The 24076-nt window shown below is 46.5% G+C and overlaps 1 protein-coding gene across 4 annotated transcripts in view; it reads left to right on the plus strand.

The window, feature by feature from the left end:
* Nucleotides 1–24076, plus strand: part of LOC146222201 (adhesion G protein-coupled receptor L3) — a 175958-nt gene that overhangs the window by 91780 nt on the left and 60102 nt on the right. For 2 of the 4 annotated variants that reach the window (XM_084691470.1, XM_084691469.1), the window contains 3 exons: nt 4260–4369; nt 14232–14246; nt 17010–17810. In XM_084691470.1, the coding sequence (XP_084547596.1) occupies nt 4260–4369; nt 14232–14246; nt 17010–17810 (926 nt within the window). The remainder of the gene's footprint in view (nt 1–4259; nt 4370–14231; nt 14247–17009; nt 17811–24076) is intronic. The other 2 variants (XM_084691472.1, XM_084691471.1) reach the window with 1 other exon arrangement.

Genomic DNA, 24076 nt, shown 5'->3' on the forward strand with positions numbered 1-24076 from the left:
GGTGTCTGTATTGGACCAGGTTCATGGTTTATTCCTCGACAAAATTGTACAGTTGGAGAATTCAGAGATTTTTCTTCCTGAAACTCTCCCGGGAATCTATTTCTCCCACATTTGATTTGTTTCTCTGTGAAGTCACTCGGATATTTAGTTTGCAGCTGCTTCAACAAAGACAATTTTGATTGTTTCTGCCACGCCTTTTGACTGTAAAAGCCACATTGACTCCATCGAGTTTGCCCTCAGACAAAGCAGGAGATTCATGCAGACCAATTTCGTTTTTATTGCGTTGCCAATGCTGACCCGAATGTGTCTTACCGTTGACAAAAGGCCGGCGTGTATTTCCCTGCCAGACCCGGGCCACGGCGAGGTCCGACTGTCTGTGGCAGGGATTGGAGAGTTTGAAGAGGCCGAGGCCTGAGCCTCTTCTGATTGTGGTTCGGTGGCTGCGGCAGGATCAACGGCGATCAGAGTGATTAGGGATTGTGCTTACACCAGGCTCCCGGGTGCTTTGTGCCAGTACCTCCATCATCAGCAGGCTGTCTGGTGCCCTAATCTACCCTGTTCCAATAACCGACAGAAGATGAGGGGTTTTGTGTCTGTGTGTGTCTGTGTGTGTGTGTGTGTGTGGGGGGGGGGGGGGGTTGTTAGAAGTAACAATTGACGAAAGGGAAAACTACGGTTCGCCTGTGTTTTACATTTTCATTTAGTCATTTAGCAGACGCTTTTATCCAAAGCGACTTCCAAGAGAGAGCTTTACAAAGTGCATAGGTCACTGATAATAACAGCAAGATAGCCCCAAAGCATTGCGGGTTGCTAAAACAAGAAGCACACATTGTGAACAACCAAAAAAGATTAACTAAAATAGAATATTTAGCAGCGAATACAATAGTTTAAATCAGTTACCACTAACCAACAAGACCAACAAGTCTCTAAGCAAGAGTCATTGTGATCCTTGAGGAAACTAGCATTTGGTTCAGCAAACCATTCCTAAGTACCGTTGTACTCCCGGAACAAGTGTGACTTGAGCCTTCTGAAGAGACAGCCTGTGTCTCTGATGAAGGTGGGGAGTTGATTCCACCACTGGGGGGCCAGACAGGAGAATAGCTTGTGTTGGGACCGGGTGGTCTTGAGCGGTGGGACCACCAGGCGGTTGTCTGAAGAAGACCGTAGGTGGCGGGTGGGGGTGTAAGGCTGCAGGAGAGACTTGTTGTAGTCGGTTGCAGTCCTGTTCACTGAAGGTCAGTACCAGGGTCTTGAATCTGATGCGGGCCGTGATGGGTAGCCAGTGGAGGGAAATGAGGAGCGGAGTAATGTGGGAGTGTCTGGGTAGATTGTAGACCAGGCGGGCTGCTGCGTTCTGAATCCTCTGAAGAGGGCGGGTTGCGCATGCTGGGAGACCGGCGAGCAGCGAGTTGCAGTAGTCCAACTTGGAGAGGACAAGTGCTTGGACAAGCAGCTGGGTGGAGTTTTGCAGCAAAAGTTTTAAAAGAGTCTTTTGGTCAGGGATGGCAGCAAAGTATTGCTGTTCGAGTTTTTCCACAGATTTTAGTTGCCTTTCTTTCCCCGTGAGACCCTTCTGACAATAAGTATGCTTGGGCGTCTTGGGAAAAAGTCCAAATGAAACAGTCTTTTTTCAAATGTCATTGAGTTGACAAGGCGATGACAAGTGGACAAGGGGGACGATTCTGCGGTAAATAATATGATATAGCATGACATCATACTGACAGATGGGACACAGGGACAGATTCAGATACTGAAGGGTATCTTCCCTCAAGTGGATGGCGTCCATGGATGTTTTTCTGCTTTAGCCTTAGTCATTTTCACAAGTACATGTTTTTTTGTATCTTTCCACGAAACATCAATGTCTCTCCTAATGGGGCCAGCTCATAGTGTACGTTACCAGCAGCCTTTTTTTCTTTTTTTTTTTACTCTGCAATTATGTTCCCCCCTTATATGTTCACTGTCGGAGTTTCTCCCTCGCCAGTCTCTTTCCTGTCTAACTAATGTGAATTCATCTAGCCACGTGAGCCCATTATTCATTTACATATTTGAATCAATCACGCCAGGCAAATCCATTCCCTCGCCCTGCTAGTTCAAAGGGCCCCATCGGAGCCAAGTGCCTGATCCAACCCTGATTATCCTCTAATTGGTAATTGTGAAGTAGTAACTCCACGTGGCTATGCCAGAAGCTTCTACTATTGATTCCCTCCCACTCAGCCATTGATTTGAGCTTAATGTGTTTAATTCAAATTATTTCAATTTTCTTCTTCGCTTGCTGTCTTCGGTTCCGTTCTGTGGTGGGCCACGGAGGGAAGTCGTTTGTTTTTCCAATGTGGCATTAAACATGCCACGACATCCAAGGGATTTCGAAAAGGGGTCAAGATAGATTGAATGCGCGGATTAAGTGTGCAGTCCACATACTTGAGAAGTAATATTGTTTAATCCAGGAAGTTTTTTTTGTTTTGTTTTTTTTGCATGATTAAAGTTGAGAAATACTATATGACCCGCTCTGAACTCGAGCCTTCCGTGAAACTGTTGACATGTTTTCATGAGATCCAGGTTCATGTTTAATGGAATCAGATGCATTGGTTTTATGTAAGCATTTGCATGAGGTTTTACATGCAATGAGATTATAAACCCTTCGTTTGCGACCAGAGGGAATATCATCTGTTTTTTCCGTGTATGGGATTAGCGTTGCACATTGTGTTTGTGTTCTCTCACCGTGATTTGCACACATGCGTGTCATATGCATGTGCAAGAGTGTGTGTGTGTGTGTGTGGATCTGTTTGTGTCTGTGTGTGTGCACGTGTTGGTTTGCTTGCCTTTACATAGACTCACAGCAGCTATCTGTCCAATCACATCTTCTCATACGACCTTGCTTTCTAATTCCATCTGAAGCTCTATCGCAGCTCCTGTTCTCGCCGGGCAATTACAAAGCCAGTCTCCGTTTCTCTCTCTCTCTCTCTCTCTCTCTCTCTCTCTCTCTCTCTCTCTCTCTCTCTCTCTCTCTCTCCTCTCTCTCGTGACAGAATAAGAGTCAAGAACAACAACCACAGCCAATTGATAAAGCCAAGCCTCGATAATTGTTTCCCAGTTTCGTAGGCCTGACCCTTATTTATTTGACTGGCATTTACTGGCACCAAATTAACTCTTCATGGAGAAGGCTACCATCCAGGCACACGCGCCGACTGAGGTTGTCGCCCCGTAATGTGGGTGAGTGAGTGGTTTCAGGGGGGGGTCGCGGACTCATAAAGGCCAGATAGGGGCTGTGCTTCGGACCATGTCTCATTAAAGCCCCCCCCCGTCTGTAATGAGATGGGGAAGCTTCACTCTTCGCTCTCACTGGAGCGATTGATTAGCCCGGCGGCCCAATCAATGTTAATTAAGGTGTAGGGACGACTTTAATCGCGCCGCATGAATCATCGTGTCAGATGCACCTTGACCCCTGTTGACTCACATTGTGAATGGACGAGGCAAGAAGTAAATACAGTCTCATGTGTTGTTTTACGAATTGCGTCTATAGGCAAGTTCGCTAATGTTATAGAGCATGCGTGTGTTGTCGAGGAATATGCAGAGTCAGGCTGCAGAACTGATCGGTGGAGTCCACGACCTTTAGCTTCAACATTGATCTTCCTTCTCTTAATTTCTCCCCTTATGCTAATCCATCTGTAGACAGCAGATCACGTCAATCAATGCAGATACGAGCGTTAGACAGTTAACGCTGTGCAAGGCGTGTGGCATTTATGTGTTGCTGGAGCTCTTGAGTGTACGTGGACCCAGCTTTGATTGATGGCTGCCAGTGGCAAAACGACCGACGTCGACAGTGGCGGCAAAGTAATTGTGTTTTTAATGAGAGGCGAGGTGAGACCTCTTTCACGATCTGAGCTGATTTTGCACTCGGCCGACTGTGTCCTCATCTCATCCTTCACGCCATATCCCTGCTCCAAATTTCATATGAGCAATTGTTTTTTTTGTTTTTTTTGTTTTTAAGCCCGAGTCCGACTCCCTTTTACCTCATCAAATTGATCTTTCTACTGTTGACAATGTGGCAATCAATGTCCATTGAACCTGCAAATGTGCCGAGTTCTTAATCTGAGCAGTGGAATGAAATCCTCTCTAGCTCATTAGCCATGTTGTAAATATTGCAAACATTGGCTAACACGGCATTAGCTTAGCTTTTGTCTATTTTCGGAGGTTTTTCGTTGACACGGTTGGAGGTGTGGGACTGTGTAATTCATCGTGACCTTCCTGTTGTCTTTCAGATGCAATAACCGGACTCAGTGTGCGGTGGTGGCTGGACCGGACGTCTTTCCTGATCCGTGCCCTGGAACCTATAAGTACCTGGAGGTCCAGTACGAATGTGTGCCGTACAGTACGTATCTCTTCATTCCTCTCTCCGTCATCCAGCGGTACCTGTTCCAGCTTCTAATCGTACCGTACTCCCGTGCCTGTGTATGTGCTTCCGAGGAGCAGCAAAGGAACACAATGTATCTTGTGTTTTCTATAAGGCTTTGCTCTGCTCAGACATTTTAACACCAGATGTAAGATTGTTCCTGGGATTCCTGTGGACACAAATTTGAACATATAACCCGGGGATATGAAAAGTTATTGTATTCATAAACTGCACTCATACTGTATTCCAGAATGCATGTTATTGACTTTCTTCAATGTGACAAACGACTCTTTGAATACATCGTAGCATTTAGACGATTCTTTACCATTACATCCAACTCAAACTGTTTAGTCTCCCATAACCTCTCATATCACATTTCAGTCACACATGGATCATCCTGTCTCCTTCATTTTCACAGTAGATGACCACAAGACACATCAGACACAGCCTGACTCATATGTAACCACTCCTATCTGATTCCTGATCCACACATTATTGATTCCCATGGGTATTTTGAGCTAACTATGACATTCAAGCTGTTTCCAGTGGAATTGCTATTCTCGGTAAATCAGTATTGACATTTACATGTCCACTGAGGTCTACAGCTTTTCAACTGACAAGACTGATTTGACTGATTGAAGTGCTAACTTTTAGTTATAACTATAGATGCAGTATGCATGTGTTTGACAGAAGCACAGCTATGTTAAAACTTGAATCCTATGACCATACCTAACCCGAATCTCCCTGCTTAGCGTTATAATTCAAATACTATACTATACATTCAAATATGAAAATACAGCAGATTCTAACTATTATAATTCATATGGCCCTTCAAATATATTGTGTCAAAGCAACACAACCCTACTTTACAATAGACTTCCATTTTATTTGTAATCATTGGATTTAACATCCTTATGGTGTTTACATTGTACTAAGCTTTTTCATGTCTAATATATCCCCCAAAACTCCACAACAGACCCATGGATGAACTCTTCAGAATAGCAATGCCTTCAGCCATTGGAGCATGATGAAACAGCCTAAAGCCATCCACAATTTCACTGGAAATGGGACATTTGGGCTGGGAATGGAATCCCTAGCATGGGGTAGAGGCAAACAGATGAACAGGAAGTGACAGGAAGTTGCCTGGTCATTATCATGTGACCTTGTTCATTGTGTTTTGGTGACCTCTAAATGTGAAACCTGGTTAACGTACACCACCAAAAATCTGATTTTTTTAACTATTTTTTTTACTATATCGGAACAAAATCAGTTCATAGAAGCCAATAGGGATTTCATAACATCATGCTATTTGTGACTCAGATGGTATTATTACCTCTCAGTGTTTAAATCCAACTTTAATATTCTTTAATACCAAATGCAAATAAACTGACAGTTAGAATAAACAATTTTAACAATATGACATTTTCTTATCTGAATCATTTACTTCATTTATTATATATTAATTTATTATTAATATATTTTGAACTCTAAAGTCAATCACTTTTATGTTTTTAATAACTTATAGCTATGACAGTGTCATGTATTGGAGTTGATGGTATTGCCCTCTTTAGATTTCATCTGATTCAATCAATTGCCCTTCAGCATTAGAATCAGCATTGAACAGAACAGCATAGATGAATTCTGTGTACCTGTCAGTTTTATAAAGGCAGACTAGGCCTAATAGGACACACCATGGCACTGTGCTGGGGGAAGAGAACATATTTGTTTTTGGTTTGTCTAGCACACTCAGGTGATTATATCTACCTGCTCAGAATGACAAGTTTAGCACAATTCCTAGCTGACTGACTGACTGGTTGTTTGCGTATTAATGGCTGAATGATTACCATTTTATTGGCATGAGAAAGAGGGGATTTAAAATGAAGCTATAAAGCAGTGGCTGAATAGGATGGATATGGGGAGAGGGTCTTGTAAATGAAAGCCCTCGCCGCCCTGTTCTCAACAGAGTGAGGGATTTAAACTGCTAATAAGCAAAGCAGCCAGCCGTGGCTCAACCTCTCCTGCTGCTGAGAAGTCTTGACTCTATCGCGCTGACAAGTTGTCTCTCTTTCACTCCTCTCCCCGACTCCCCCTCTCTCTCTCTCTCTCTCTCTCTCTCTCTCTCTCTCTCTATCTATCTATCTATCTATCTATCTATCTCTCTATATCTGTCTCTCTCTCTCTCTCTCTCTCTCTCTCTCTCTCTCTCTCTCTCTCTCTCTCTCTATCTATTTATATATCTCTCTCTCTCTGTCTATCTCTCTCTCTATCTCTGTCTCTATCTCTGTCTCTGTCTCTCTCTCTCTCTCTCTCTCTCTCTCTCTCTCTCTCTCTCTCTCTCTCTCTCTCTCTCTCTCTCTCTCTCTCTCTCTCTCTCTCTCTCTCTCTCTCTCTGTCTCTCTCTGTCTCGCTCTCATATAAACTCTCACCGGCTTAGTGTTTCTCCAGCTCTGTCTTCCTCAAATCCACCCTCTCTGACGTTTCGTCTCCTTCTCTCTCTCCCTCTTTCTCGTTCTCTTTCCCTCTCCATCTCCATCTCTCTCTATCCCTCTCTCCCCCGCTCTCTCCGTTCAGGGGGTTTTCATCAGTATTCTGGTGTAGAAGCCAGCTCTGTCAGGATAAGTTACAGCTCTCCCCTCCATCTCTCGATCAGGCTAGAGAATAGCTCCATCAGACCTGCCTCGTAATGCCAGAGAGCCCAGGCTCCTAACGGGAATCTCACACAGACGGGATACGATATTGATTTTATTAATTGCCGATTTGGTTCGCGCCATCAATCGCACTGGAGAAATGTTATGACGGGTATGCCCATGAGCACACCTTTGTTTGCCTTTGCTTGATGGGCTGTTATATTTCAACCGGTCTATCGTCAGAGCAATTATTGCTGAAGCCAGTCGCTTCTTTGACAATTGCGCTAAAGAAGTCTTTGACGCAGTGGATATACTTTTCAAAGAGTGTTCTGGACCTGAGGCTTGTAGGGAAATTGGATTATTTTTATACAGCCACTTTTCCCCTCAGAACAGAACCATGCTCGCCTGAGCATGGCCGGGTCTCTCTAGCAGTGCCAGATCTGTCACTTACCTCGCTGTACTAGCCCTGCTCACGCGTGCGCCTCCATGCACTCTACAGATTATCAACCCTGCCCTTTGGATTGAGCGCCGTCCCATTCCTGAAGGGGCTCTGCTGCTTTGATCAGAGAGCCAACATCTATTTCCTCCTCCCCGCCCTTTAACCCTCCTACTCCTCCTCCTCCTCTCCCTCCACCTTGCCGCCCTTTAATCCTCCTCCTCCCCACCCTTTAGCCTTCCTCCTCTTCCTCCCTGCCCTTAACCTTGAATCTCCTCCTGCTCCTCCTCTCCTTCCCCACCCTTTAACCTTGAATCCTCTCCTCCGCCTCCTCCTCCTCCTCCCCGCTCGTTTATCCTCGGCGTCTCCAGAGCAGATGCTCATCTCTGTCCTCTCTCTGTGAAAGCGACTCTTGCTTCAACAAGCGGGTCCCTCCCAGAGGTCAGCCTCATCAGAGGTCAACACACCGGTCCCGGCCGCCCTCCTAACCCCACGCTCCTTCACAGCTCTAATGAATCCCAACACCTCTGAGGCCTCCTGAAGTTGTCTGACGGACGGAAAGACCACCCTCCAAATGAAAGTGTCCCTGGGTATGCCTGCCAGGCCCTGCTTTGGAAGAAAGCAAGCAATTTCACATCCGGCTTCCACCCCTCCCGACCTCCCCATCCTCTCTCTCTCCTCCGTATTATGACTAATTAGAACGGATTCGGCGTGCCGTTGCCATGGCGAATCTGCTCCGACCTTGATCGCGGGAGCCAGCAGTCGCCCCCTCCCCTCCCCAACAGAATGAGCTAGGGTGTAATTACCGACCCTTCCAGTAAGATCTTTTGTCCGTCTCAACATGCTAAAAAGATACCGCCGTGTAAGCAAGGAAAGAAAGAAGGCAGGAGAACAGAGGGAGAACAGATCGGTTGAGCGATCCATCTCAGAGAGAGAAACCCACCCCCCTCCTACTGTGCTCCGCTAATAAAGACAATGTAGAACCCTGCAATGCACAGCAGGGGGGCCGGCAGCCAGACACAGGGTGTGCAGGAACCGAGCCCAGTCATATAATCATGTAATCAAGCCTCTGATTCAGATCGAATAAGGAAATGCAGAGCTATATGCCACGAAGCCGCGTCGGCTAATTAGCCGTTTGCCGATCTTGTAATTGTTTTTTAATTCATTCCGCCAGGATAAATAATCAATCGCTAATAACGTACCGACCGGTTCAGGAGGGGCCTAATCGAATCAAGCCGCCGTGATTGTTTTGGCGCGTTTTCTGCACACCTGCGGCCCGACGTCGACGCCGCCTGTGCCGGCAGGTTGGAGGGCGTGGAATCGATGCGAGGCGTCAGGGCGGCTGTCGTTTCAACATGGCGTCTGTGGCGTGATGCGTCGCGGTGACGACCGGCTGCCTTTGCTGCAGTGAGCCACAGCACCTGTGGGAGAAGGCTGGGCCACTCTCTCTTTGCCTCTTTTCTTTTCTGCTCCTTTGTCCACGACTGAATGTGGAATCTTTTTTTGCTCTTTTTTTTTCTACCTCTGAAAGGCTATAAGAAACAAAGTAGATGTGGACGCCCTGGATGTTTATCTTTTTATATCAACCATTTTCTCATGATTCGAAACTAACTTTGTATATCATAACAGTGAAATTATGATATACTTAAGGATTATGAATACATAAATATTAATCTACCTTCTGGCACCCACGCAGGAGACCAAAGGAGCTCCGTATTAAACTCCAGCTGGCCAGCTAACCGGGTCAAAAAGTTGCCAGTTGAATATGCACTAACACGAGATATCATATGCCCATGCAACAACTCTTGCTCTTCCTCCTCTCGTCCCTGCCTCGGTCGTGCAGCGTTGTGCGAGGCATTAGCGTCACGGTAGCATCAGCATCACGGTAGCATTAGCATCACGGTAGCATTAGCCAGCGAGAGCCTGTTTTCACCTGGATGGCCACATCCACGTCCCCTCATGTGTGAAGGGAGGGAGGACTGAAATGCTAACTGGATGTAATAGTCCACCTCATCATCTGGTGACAGCTGACCACTGGCTAACCTGCGAGGCACTCATGGCACGCTGTCTCCCATGAAACCCTGATGTCATTTGTACGCACCTGCCGTAGAGGGACAGAATCCAATGACATATATAATAACATCACAGTTATTAGTTGTAACCCGTTCAGTACTGGATCCACAGTTCAGTCATGTTTGGTGGAATGGCCGTTGCTGCCTGTTAAGCCATATATGCAATAGTCTTTGGTGTCTAGTAAAATATTCTCTGTCATGGCTTTTAACCTGGATAAGTAAAGGACATAAAAAATGAATGGAAATGGTATACTAGTATTAAATGGGATCGCCTACGCATGCAAATTTCACCTATCTATCTGCTCATAGCTACAGTAGGAAGAGAGAGGCTATGTACATAACTGGATTATCATACAACACACCCGGGAAGGCAGCATGGTTTGAGGAAAACATATTCCGGAAATAGACATTCATTTACCTTCTTTTTTTTTTTTCTCCAACGTTTTTTGGAGTGGCTCCATAATTGCACAGGAAGGGTGTGATTACCAATGTGGATAAATTGCAGTGTTAAAGAGGTGAATCTGGGCATGTGGAAATGCTTTTCCCTTTCTAATGGCTGAATGCGCCAGCATAATCTATCAGGTCCTCGTTCCGGGCCTGCTCTCTTTTACACAGACTTCCACAGATGCACGACCACACACACACACACACGCACACACACACATGCACACACACGCTCACACACACACACATGCACACACTCACACAGGCACACATAGACAGGAGCACAAAGACATCTGCAAAGACGTACGCATATTAAAACACACAGAGATGAACTCCCACACACACACACACACACACACAGTGCTGACTCCAACTCACCCACCCACACTTTTCTGAAAGTGTTGAGAGTGCTAAGTGCTGAGGCTATCGCTTTAATTGGAGATTGGTCTCTTCTGGGTCTCTTTCCCTGCAATCTCCTTGTTAATCAAAGTTCCTCCTGTGCGTTTACTCTTTAATGAGGCCTTCCTTTGCTGTTCCTTGTTGTTTCAACAAACCAACCTAAAACCCTTCCACCAATCCCTGCCTCGTTCCCTCTTAGTGTGGGTTATCGCACTCGGTGATCAGACAGTCTTAGGTAATCCAGTCCTTTTCTGGCAGTCGCAATTACGTTATTTCTGCCCCAATTGCGACTGCGTTTCTCAAAAATGGATTGCGTTTCCTCTCGTGCTTCTCTCGCGTTTCCCCCTTCTGTTTGGATGTTCCCTGGTGGATGGCAGGCTGGCGCGACGCCAAGCCCCTTGCCCCTCAGTCTGATGGAGACACACAGAGACACACAGCCACACCACACACTTCTCCTGAGCACTCACAAGGAGTCTGCTTCCACCACCGGCACAGTGAAGGTTATAAGATTACCCTGCTAGCAAGACAGAATGTCAGAGGGTGAAATAGAGAGAAGGAGGCTGAACGGAGGATGAGGGCACTGAAGGAGAGGCGAAAGCGGAAGCGGTGTGGGGGAGCTGAGAGTGGACGGTAGACGAGAGGGAGAAAGAGACAGACGAGCGCTTGAGAGAAAGACGGAGAGTGGAGGAGAGAGAGGGACAAGATGGTAACCCGTGTGACACCTCACTCATCCCCAGTCACATGCTATTCAAAGCCCTCTCGTTTAAGTGATTCATTGAAGAAGAGGGAGTCTAGTCACTGACTGGCTTGAAGATGGGACGAGGACAAGAAGGAGTGTGTGTGTGTGTGTGTGGGGGGGGGGGGGAGTGTCAGAGAGAGAACGAGGGAGAGAGGGAATATGACAAAAATGGCTTCCGTTAAGCCATGAATCTCTATTAGTGCCTAATGACGCCGCTCTTGCCACCTCACAGTCATTATGTTGAAATTGTGAGGTGTTAATTATTGAAATGTAGATCCATACAGCTGCCATGTTCATGAGGGTGTTGGCGGCGGTGGCCTTTAGCACTGACATCGACGTGGCAATCGCATAAGGTGTGTAGTTAAGAGATACCGGTGAATACCTCTGCACGGAGGGAAGCCTCAATTTTAGCTCCCAAACTAGATTTTGAACTTCAGACTTATTACAGTGTCTGGTGAAATTGTTGGGAGACAAATAGCATTCAGGATGCGATCATCACCAAACACCATCACCCTGACATGGGATCTTTAAATCAAAGACCAACAGGTACTGTGGTTTAGATGAACAGGTAGATAGCGTCTGCAAGATCTCGCCTTACATGATTGAACAGGTTCTCTGCTCTTTTGACAACACCTCGTGTATCCGTTTGCATCTGTTTGCGTGCCATTGTCACCTGGTCATCTCTAGGTATTTGGAGAAAAGAAAGTACCCAGCATGCTATTTTCCAATAAGCCAGCTTGATGTGTAGAAAAGAAAATTGCGAGGAATGCTCAAATGGACTGTTGGACATAGATTTTTTTCACTGTGTATTTGTGCCTCCTCTACGCTTTTGTTGTTTTTGGTTGACTCCTTTTTTCTTCTTTGTCTCAAGTGTAAGCCTGACAAAGAGGGAATACATATGAAAGAAATATCACGCCAGAGAGAGAGAGAGAGGGAGAGAGAGCGGAGTGCCTTTTAGTGACTCACTGACAAGCGTGACCAAAATCGTATTAGGGTCACAATGGGGTGGAGAAGCTCCTTTTTTCATACAAATCAATTCTCTCTCTTTCTCTTTCGTCACAACTCTCCTTTCCATTCCAACTATCATTTCCTCTCTTACGAAGAGACATTTCACTTACTGTAGGTATCTCATCGCTACACCCACTCGGTACGATAAATAATCACCCAGCGACGCCTTCAGCGATCTGAAGAGTGACCTTGGTCACCACGTGTGACCATTCTACCCTGACAAGCACTGACATAACAGGGGGGGTGGGGTGGGGGGGGTAAACGTAACCACGGTGACAGTTGGGACAGGGATGCGAGGGCTTGGCGTCCTTCCTGTGGCGACGACACGTTCTTCATAATGGGCTTCCTTCTGGCTCAACGCCATCCCTGATGCCTTAAAAAAAAAAAATCTTTACCCCCTGTCCCCCGCATTGGAGCACATTCGGACCCCCCCCCCGCCCCCCCCCCCCCCCTTCCAGTCCAGTTGTGTTTTGTTTATGTAGATTCTTCTGGAAAAAAATGATTCATCGAGGCCCAATGTCATGACATGGTTTCGCCCGATAAGGATCAATCCAAAAAGACAAGTAACGCCAAAGCGTCTGGAACACTGTTTGATGGAGGACAATGTTGAACCAGCCAAAAAATTGTCTGTCTCATCGCTATCTTTCCCCCTTTTTATCCATATCAATCTGTCATCTCTCTCTGGCATTTATGACTGTCCCCCATCCTCCTTCCATCTCCCCTTCCCTGACCTTATTTCTTTCCCTACAAACCTTTGAACCCGTAATATCCCTTCCCCATTTCCTTTTCCTCTTCCCCTACCTCTCCTTTACACTGTATGCCAACCTAATGTTCTCTTCTCAGGCTTCACTCTCTCCCTCTCTCTTTTTTTTATGGAAAGGGGGGACCTTGTAAGCTCTGGTAAGGAAGGTTAATCCCCTCATATTAGACCCCGGATTACAGGCCGAGTGTGTGTATGTGGGCATGCTGGTGTGTGTGGGTGTGCGTCCTTGTTCGATGTGTTTGCTTGTGTTTTGTGTGATTCTGCAGTAAGGATTTAGGGAATGCCTCGCTAGTTGGTAGCTCAGCCAAAGGGACGGGAGAGACCATCCCGGACAGGCCTTCAACGTCACCAAACAGGACGCAGCAATCAGGACGAGTTGGATGTCGTAATGTAGTGGCGAGCTCCCTGTCGAGGGAGAGATCAACAACACCAGATTGGACGTGCTGGCGTCCCATTGGGAGCGTCTCTCTCATTACAGAGCAATTTGTGGGGAGCCTTGCTTTGCGAGACTGAAGTCGGTGACTTTGACGTCTGCGTCCATTGCCTTTAGTCCTGTCCTGACATGAATGCACTTTCAGGTGGCCATCGGAAAAAAGGCTGGACTTTTTGGTGGCGTGCAATAGAGTGCCTCGACCAGCATGCTTGGTGACTAACGATAGAGGCCAGGCGAAGATGAAGATCTGTACTTTCTCAAGTTGACGGCCACTCCGATGGCGCTGACAATTACTGGGAGTTTGTTCCACAGCTGTGCATGCTTGAACAAATTTAGCCCCTCTCCCGACAGAATCACATGGTGGAATTGGTCACATGTTAAGAGTCATTAGTGTTTTCTGTCTAAAGGGGTTATAAATCATCAATTATCAGTTTAAAGGCGTGTTTGTGAAAATTGCTTCTAATTTGCATGTACTCCCGCTTTCCTGTCTTGCTTTTCCCTTCTGTGTGAGGACTAAAATCAAGCTGAAGGAATGTAACCATATGTTCAGCCATTTTTTAATGAACGTGTTATGTTTTTGGGTTCCGAAACTACTCAATTACATCTCTCTCTCATTCCCTCTCCCTCCATCTCGCGGGTTGTCATATCGCTTCAAAGTCGCACTCGCACATTTTTAAAGATGCGTTTGATTTAATCACTCTCTCTCTCCCTCACAGGCTTTTGTGGCAGACGATGCTTCCTTTCTTAGCCACAAATAAGCTTTTGGACTGAATGTCATGTTTGTCAATTCCACTAACCACTGTTGTCCCTGTGTGTGTTTGACCTGCTGAGAAGAAGAAAATAACTTTTTGCCAATTACCGCAACATTAACCTATTCTGTATCTCTCTCTCTCCTTCTTCCCTCATGCCTACTATTATAGAAGTGGAGCAGAAAGGTAACTAAATGCCGACTTCTTTCTTACACTTACGCTCTTTCTGTGCTACATGATTTGGGCTGGGTGATGGGGTTGCCATAGTAGCTTCCATGTGTCATCAGCTCCCTGGTGAACCTGTAGGCTGCAAGCTGTGCGTTGGCAGGTGGTGGGCTTACCTTTCTGGGGAGCGGACATAGATGGTCACATGAGCTGAATATCAGTTAGCTTGTACACTGTAATGAGAAAATATTGACAGCGCCTTCTGTTTTTCAATTTGTTGTTTTCCTAAATTCCATGAATTCCCAATGCCAATCACATTGTCCTTATGGAAATTCAGTGGTTCACACTGTATGATACAACCCTCTTTTTTGACAATCAACTGAAGTGGTGCATTTTGGTTTTTACTTAATCTGTTTTCCCCCCATGTTCCAGCCAGAATATTTCTTTTCAAAGTAATTGAAAGTTATTCCACTCTGGTTTTGCCAGCTGTCAGGTGTGCAAGAGACAATCGATAACGTGTTCAATAAACTGTCAGCATTTTAGATTATAGCTCTAACATGATGATGGCTGGGAGCCTCTGGGAACTCTCGAGTCAATGTTCCAAAATGATCTCAGACATGCACATTCATGCATCGCTGGCTCTGCATGGGAAACAGCTTGCCCTAACCCCCATCGACACGAGGGGTCCCTATTTGCTGATGGTCAAACGGGTCAAACTAGAGAAGAGAGGGGCAAGTCTTGAACAGAAGGCACGACACCTCAAATAGTATTTAATGCCATCACATAATAGGTAATACACCCATACCCTGTTCTGTGAAGTGGTGTAATCATTTGCATATGACACATAGTCATTTTTCTCCTGTCAGCATGTGATGTTATGGTTGTGAAAAACCCAGTCAAACACGCATCCACATATATGTTCCTATTCCACTCCTCAGCTCCAACCTAATACAGTAGTTACACTTCACTCTGCATGATTACTGCTGTTCGCCAGAAGAAAATTATACCGAAAGCAGGTTGAAATGGCCTCATCCAGCTGTATGATGGTATAATATCACCCTGAGAAAATCCTGTTTACACACACAGCATCTTCCCCCGGCTCCTAATACCCTTTAATAACAATCACGGCCACCTGCATATCTGGTGTGGATAGCGCCATGCTATCCATGTTGGTTCAAAGCTTGCCTCCCTTAGTTTTGTTTTACACACCTCAGGTACCCTTGTTCAGGAAGGCCATAGTCGAGAGTTCATGCTGCGCCGCGATATCGGCGGCACACTTCGCGCCGCGTTATTCACAAGCAGGCGGACGATTTGTTTAATCTCGAAGAGATTACAAAACCAGGGGAAGCATCCCTCGCGCACACAGCGGTGGCACACCTCTCGCTGACCGGAATCAAAGGAGCCCATTCCGTGTTTGGTGTTTACGCCGCAGTGTTGGGTGGATCCCATCTGAGAGAGACGCTGGTAATCCTTAGTGGTGTTTCTCTCACGGCTCTGGCCTGGCTGTGAGCACAGGCTCCACCGCTATGGTCAGAAAGCACACAGACAAAAGGGCCACGCGATTTCACGCAATGTAAAAAATGATCATTCGAAAGAGACGGGAAGGCAGAGGAGAGAAATGAGAGGTGATGACACCCACCCCCGGGTTGGAATTGCGAACCGAGCCGCCGCGGTAAGGCCTTAGCCTGTGTGGTACACCCCCAGCCGCACCTGATGTTAATCATTCCTTCTTTACTTTGGATGAGTCCAATGCTTTCCACATCAGGCATTATCTGTGCCAATGTTTATAGTGTTACAGGATGGCACTCCCCCTAAGTATGTCATCACTGATTTGATCAGCGCACACAGTAAGTGTATACAGTATTGTACTAAAAAGAGACCGTTTTTCTACTGGCACCTCCATTTTTCTCCTGAGAATGATGAGCTCTTTTGCTTTTGCCCCTCTCTGTCTCAATAAACGATGTGCTTCGTATATTAAATTCACATGAGCAAGATTTAAATTCAAATGTAATCTTTTTATCAAGACAGCCGACTCAAATTTGACTCTGTCGGAGGTCCAAGACAATCCATTCTGGTGCAGAAACCCCTTCAGCTAGAGACGCACCATATCGACTTCTGTAATGCATCACTATTGCTTTCACAAGAAATAAGGACCAGCTAGGTTGCAAATAATTACATTAGAATGCAGGGGCATTGTCAATTATGGTGCCATTGACTGAAGATGTCTTTGTCTGAAATAATGGAAACATATTCTTGCATAATGATGACAAAATCAAGTACAGTAATTACTGGATTTGTACCACCCCACTGCCAGTCATTTTTCTGAGCTATTAATCAAAATAATTAATGTTTTTTTGGTGTTATTTCATAACATTATAAATGAGGCATTCATACCTCGGATGTAAAATAAGATGTGAAGGCAATGCAGGATGGAATATTATATATTTTTTCTCCTGACTGATCAGCACACTCATCTTATTGCAGGATAAGGAAAGCGGAAGGTTAAATCCTTGTCTATGTTTCATGAATCACTTTCTCTTGCTGTCACATGAAAGCCAAAGCAAACTATAATCTATTAAACCAACAAACATTTCCATTCGTTGATACCTCCTTCAAAAGGAACGACACAAATCCTATGTGATAAAATGGGAAATAGCTTCCGAATCTTTTTTTTCATTTTGTGTGTTTCAACATGCTGTTGTTTCCCTGCGTTTCTTTTCCGATCTGTGGCATACAAGCCAAAATAACTCTCTGCTCTGTCCTTTCCCCATTTTGGCTCCTCAGTATTCCTGTGCCCAGGCCTACTGCGAGGGGTGTACCAGAGCGAACACCTCTTTGAGTCGGACCACCAGTCCGGCGCCTGGTGCAAAGACCCCCTCCAAGCGTCTGACAAGATCTACTACATGCCCTGGACTCCCTACCGCACCGACACGCTCACCGAGTACTCCTCCAAGGAAGACTTCATTGCCGGGCGGCCGACGACAACGTACAAGCTCCCTCACCGCGTGGATGGCACGGGCTTCGTGGTGTACGACGGCGCCCTGTTCTTCAACAAGGAGCGCACGCGCAACATCGTCAAGTTCGACCTGCGCACGCGCATCAAGAGCGGCGAGGCCATCATCGCCAACGCCAACTACCACGACACGTCGCCGTACCGCTGGGGGGGGAAGTCGGACATCGACCTGGCGGTGGACGAGAACGGCCTGTGGGTGATCTACGCCACGGAGCAGAACAACGGGCGCATGGTCATCAGCCAGCTGAACCCGTACACGCTGCGCGTGGAGGGCACCTGGGACACGGCGTACGACAAGCGCTCGGCGTCCAACGCCTTCATGATCTGCGGCGTCCTGTACGTGGTGAAGACGGTGTACGAGGACGACGACAACGAGGCCACGGGGAACAAGATCGACTACATCTACAACACGGAGCTGAGCAAGGACGGCTTCCTGGATATCCCCTTCCCCAACTCCTACCAGTACATTGCCGCTGTGGATTACAATCCCAGAGACAACCTGCTGTACGTGTGGAACAACTACCACGTAGTCAAGTACTCACTGGATTTTGGGGCGTTGGACAATAGACCAGGTAGGCAAAATTATTTTTGTTATTATTATTATTACTGTATTATTTTTATAATTATTATTGTATTATTATTATTCCTCTATGTTCAACATCTGCTGTTTTGGCATTTGAATACCTGTTGGCTGGGATTCTGGCTGAGATGGTTGCATTATTTTTTAATTAGAACCAGTGAGGGAACTGATTCCTTCTAGAGCACATACCTAAAGGTCTTTTTAGGAACACTGCATGTTGGAAGAGCAGTCACACTCTTTGAACTTGATATGGTGATTTAATATGGGGCGGCATTCTCGTATAACACAGCCTAGAAAGATTTGGCATAATGATTTGCACAATGTAAATCATTTAATTAGGGGAGTCTAAAGAACTCGATAATTAGGAAATATATATATCATTATCCCATAAGTTGAAATTTTGCACCATGCTGAGTGTGTGGGAGGGTGATAATTGGGTACATAACAATCCTGGATATCTCACCCTCCTTTTGTCATTCCATTCATTCTTCTAATGAACGGAGAATTTTTGAAATCAACCACACACCAGCTGTGACGAAACGTGTGTGGTGTGCTGTTGTGTTGTTGTCACGGGAGGAATTTTCAACTAGAAGTGGAGCGATTCAGAGCTACACACCTCCCCTTCTTCACCGTCTGATGAGTAGCCTCCACACGAGGAGGCTATGCAGTCATCACTGCACACGTTTCAGCGTGGTCTGGAGACATATAATAAATGGTATCAAGTATAATATCTAGAGGGGCCTATGATGAATACCGTAAAAAAAAAAAAAAAACTGTCCTTTTTGGTTCAGTGACTCTATCGTACTGTCTGTCATCAAGGAGCAAGTGACTACTTATATTCATATTATAAAAGCATACTTTCCTGGCTCCCTTGTTTTTATTATATAGATTTATATATTTTCTTTAAAAAAGTAACGTGCAGGTTGTGAAGCGGGGACAAAAAAATCTGTTTTGACACACCAAGATAATTCTTTGCGGTGCCTCATCAACAGCTTTAGTCAGAAATGTCACAAGTTATTTGACTGTGAAGTCTTTATACTATGCACCAGTGAAAATTGCTGCTCTCACCTGCTGCTTGTCAGTGATCGCTTTACTTTTTTGCTTTTATTGCCAAAAATGGCTGCAACCAACCCCTTTATACGTTGCACAAGCTCAAAGTCAAAGTTGAATTATACAGCCTTTGTTCATCTTCATCTCTGATGAGTCGTCCACTCCCAGAAGCCCAGACGTATTCCTAATTGCCTCCCGAAACAGCCTTTCAACAGTTCTAAGAGTTCCTCAGTGGACTCTTTTATTAGATAGCGGTGTCAAGTAACTAGAGATTGTGTGCCATATTTGGTTTCAAACACCTATACTATACACATTCACTCACTGAGGCACGCACGTACATGCACAAATTCTGTACACACACGCACACACGCACTCAAGTGCACACCTAAACACATGCACACGAACACACATCCACATTATTCGTAGGTGTGTAGACATATGCTGCCTTATCACATCTAATACAGTATAATAAGGCTGATGTGTAACATGTCTTGATTCCAAACCATTTGAATATCCGTTCTACCTGTTGTAGACCCGCAATGCCTCCCCTCAGTGTTGACAGTTGATTTCCATTGATGGAAATCTGTTCAGCAAACCCTTGAGTGAACACTTCCATATAGTGAAGACGGATCAGTGAACCTTGCCTGACATGGGACGGTTTAGCTCCATGAGCTAAAGGCCCAGGAGCTCGTACAGACACTCTGGAGACCGGGGCTCCAAACCAGCCCGTCACAGGGACCATAATAGTCGTCTAAGACATCCTTGAACCAGGCTGAGCCCCCCTCAGGACTGCTGCCACAGTTCACAGCATGTTCGGAGTTAACACCTCCTGTGAGATATTCCTGCACGGGCTGCTTACCACCTGTGTACCGACCCCCCACGCCCCCCCCCAGCCCCCCCCAGGCCTCCGCCCCCACGCAACTGCTGAGGGCACTGCAACGCATGATCTGCCCAGCCAATGGGGCATGGGATATGGGCAATGGAGCAGTCGAGCTGTTCCTGGGATCACAGCTGGGTCTTGAGTCGGCACGCCACAGCACAGTCGTGGCACGGCGCGCACACATCCAGAACAGGGCAGGGTATTTTTAGGAATCGGGGATAGCTTGTGGAAGGGCGTGTGTGGTACCGTATAGTCTAAACATTTGACGTGCAGTACCGACATTTGAAGGTAATTACTTCCTATGTGTTGCCTTTGTCTGGTAAAATATTACCATTTTGAAATACTGTGTGCCAGTGGATCGGTGGATTCAACATTATTATGAAGGTGTCTATTGTAAGGCAGCACAAAAGCTTGTACTAGATACTGAACAGGTAATTGTCATTTGTCTGTTGTTGACAAACAGACATTGTGTCTGTTAATGAAAGATTTGTTGTCAGGTAGGCTATGTGTTGACACAAGGTAATTGATATGTTACTTCAGTTGAAAGAGATTAAAATTCAGTCTTAAGAGACGAATGTTGTCAAGGACAAGAAGAAGATTTGGAAAAAAAATACCAGTCCATTTCCATGACAACCCACATCGGTAAATCAGTCGTGTCAAAAAATGCAAGCATTTTGCAAAATGTTTTTATTTATTAATTGATCAGCCATCATTGGAAAGCCTTTCCTAGCCCTCTATTCTCAGATTCAATAGCGAGAGAGAGAAAGAGAAAGGGTGACGATATATATCTATATTTTTGAAACATTCTTCTTTACAAAGTCTCAAAAACACATAAAAAAAAAAAAATACGAGCTACGAAGATTTGACTTTGATTTATTTATCGACACCCAGAACCAAGGGATTGGAATGTCCTCCAGTGTGTTATACTATGTGTGGAGGAATGAAAGAAGTGAGTAACATATAGCCTAAAATACAGAAACATGAAACATGACAGCATACTAAATTGAAGACGTGTGTTTTCAAGACTATATCAGACACACACGGGCAAGCACAGGCACACAGTAATCCTGTTGGTGTCTGCTACACTGGGCAGACAGAAGTCCAGAGGGCTACTTAGTGCAAGCAGTCACTTGAGAGAATTTGCCCTGCTTCAGACACCTGCCACTGGTGTGCCCTGCTGTGTGTGTGTGTGTGTGTGTCTGCATGCGTGTGCATGTCCACACATGCTTTTCTACCTTCAACTCTCCAAAGAAGCCCTCATTTATGCATAGCGGTCAGCTAAATGCAACCTAACCATGTTTCACCCCCCCTTGGCGCTTTTGAAATGCGTCATCATGTTAATTCGATGAGATGGGGACGGGGGGAGACGGGACGGGACGGACGACTGTTCTATACACCCCCCTCTCTCTGTACTATACACCCCTCTCTCTCTGTACTGTACACCCCCTCTCTCTGTACTATACACCCCCTCTCTCTGTACTATACACCCCCCTCTCTCTGTACTGTACACCCCCTCTCTCTGTACTATACACCCCTCTCTCTCTGTACTGTACACCCCCTCTCTCTGTACTATACACCCCCTCTCTCTGTACTATACACCCCCTCTCTCTGTACTATACACCCCTCTCTCTCTGTACTGTACACCCCCTCTCTCTGTACTATACACCCCTCTCTCTCTATACTGTACACCCCCCTCTCTCTGTACTATACACCCCCTCTCTCTGTACTATACACCCCCCTCTCTCTGTACTATACACCCCCTCTCTCTGTACTATACACCCCCTCTCTCTGTACTATACACCCCCCTCTCTCTGTACTATACACCCCCTCTCTCTGTACTATACACCCCCTCTCTCTGTACTATACACCCCCTCTCTCTGTACTATACACCCCTCTCTCTCTATACTGTACACCCCCCTCTCTCTGTACTAATACACCCCTCTCTCTCTATACTGTACACCCCCCTCTCCCTGTCATCTTTCATTTGTTCCCCGTAGCCTGAATCCACCTTTGATCGCTGTATCGTCCAGTCGGGTCGACAACCTCGGTCCCCTATCTCGTCCGTGCCATCTGCATGGGCCGGGATGCCCAGTTGGCCTTGCCCACCCCCTCCTTGTCTCGCTTCCCTGTAATCTTGCCACATGTTGCCATCTGGCCGGGGCAGCGTGCCAGTCGTGCCAGAGGGAGCCCGAGGCGGCGCCCGCCGACCTTCGTACGGAAGCTGGCTTGTTTCAGGGGCTCGCCTGCCCGTCTTGGCGCTGTCAGCAGGAACACAGACTTGCTTAATTGAATAAGTGCGGCTAACCAGTAAATTCGGCCTGGCAGAGTCGTTATTCTAAGGGGGGGCATGTCGAAGCAGCGGGGCTATTTAAAAACGCAACCTGTTGCCCTTTGACCTTGCCGGGGATCGTTTTGAATCCAGACACTCTCGGAGAGCCATCGGTTGGAAATAAGTCAATTAGTGGCAGTCATTCCTTCATAGATTAACCTGAGGTCAGAGTTTGGTTTTGAGAACGAATTAGCAGAGGTTGCTACTTTCCCTAGTCGCTGCTGATGGTGTTTTCTTCTTTTGGCTGACTTTGAATCTTGGGAAGGGCTGTTGGAGGGGAATGAAAACAGCGCCCTCTATCCTCAAGAGACCTCTTAGCTTCAGTGTTTGTGTCGCCGTTCTCTAGCTCCCAACCTTTGTGCAAGCAGCCTATTTCTGCACACAATGCCTTCACACATGGCTTCTCCAGTGTCCCCACTCTGCCCCCACTCCAGGGGAAAAAGGGGGTTTAATCATGCTGTATGTAGCTGGGCAGGTTTATCCGGCTTGGCAAAAGGGGCTACATGCTTGCAGGTCCTGGTGCCCCTGTGTAGCATAGGGCAGTCAGTTCCCAGGGTAATCCACTCACAAGACAGGGTTTAGGCTTTAAGATTACAATGGCTGTTTATTTTTTCCTGTCGACATTTACAAGCATGCACTGCACTGCACACACACACACACACACAAATTCAACAGTTAGTTGTTAGTAATCGAGCTGGAAATGTGTTGCATAGCAATACTGGGTCTATCCTTGAAGATGTGTTCTAGTTAGCTAAATGCCTGTGTGGGTGTCTGCTTAAATGTCACAATTTATTCCTCTTTGTCCTCTTTTCTTTAATTACCTAACTATACAGCAATAATAGCCTATTCCATACCCTTTTTACAAAACTCATGCTTATCAAATTCTGTATACATAGAATATTTGAGTATTTGACATACAACATGTCATTCATATAGCCCCATTCCGGATCCCTGGTTCTCGTCCCACATTGCCGTGGTGTGCAGTCGTTCATCTTCCTCCTGTGCTCATACCCCGGTACAGATCTCATACACAGCTCACCTGTGTAGTCAGAGTGGCTGACATGCCATCTTTCACTCAAGGCCCAACACGCCATCCATCTCACCCCGACACATGCAGAAATGGAAAAAAAAAGAAAACGAGATGAAAGAGGTGAACAATAAGCGAGTCATTTTGAGAGGGTGGACTCAAAATTGCTGTGTGTGTGTGTGTGGAGAACCACACAGCCTGTGCGTGTGGAGAACCACACAGCCTGTGCGTGTGGAGAACCACACAGCCTGTGCGTGTGGAGAACCACACAGCCTGTGCGTGTCTTGCACAGTGTGCTGCTCGCAGTCGTCTAGCCAATCGGGACAAGACATCGTCTGGAATCGAAAACAGCCTCGTGAACTTTAGCGACCCCCCAGAAACTTTCCTCCACTCGTGTCTCTCCTTTGGTGTGATCAGTCGAGTGGATCTGGCCCACTGTGGTTGCCTTTGAAGAGCTCAATCCCCCCTTATCAGCAGTGCCGTGGTCCTCTCCATGGATCTTTTTACCCTCCGACTGCTTGGCTCCATCGAACAACAGTGTTCAAAAACCTAACCCGGGGCTTTTTGTCCGTGAGCGAGACTCCTCGTACCCCCTTCCTTCCTCTCCCCTCGTTCCCCCCCTCCTCGACTGTGGGTTTTTTCACGCGGCATAACAGCAGCTGATATGGCTCAGCCTCGGGGCCCTTAGAAAGATCCGGAGAGCTCACAGCGCCCCTAATTTCAGTCCTGAGGAGTGTGTGTGTGTGTGTTCTGTTTCAGTGAGTGCCTGTACGATCGCTGCCGTATGTTTCACCGCTCCGGGCACGCGGGCCCTCCGCTCGCACGCTCTGACCGCGTCACACGCAAGGGGCCGTGCATGCGCCCGCGCGTCGGCTCGCGTTAGCGTCGGCCTCCGAGCCACGGTTTTTTCCCCCCTCCTCGTCCCGCTCTGGGCTTACTGATCGCTGCGGCGCGTATGTTCCATCCCAACGC

The sequence above is a fragment of the Hypomesus nipponensis genome, chromosome 25, assembly GCF_054491055.1.
Source record: "Hypomesus nipponensis isolate SF chromosome 25, ASM5449105v1, whole genome shotgun sequence".
In the NCBI taxonomy this organism is placed as follows: Eukaryota; Metazoa; Chordata; class Actinopteri; order Osmeriformes; family Osmeridae; genus Hypomesus; species Hypomesus nipponensis.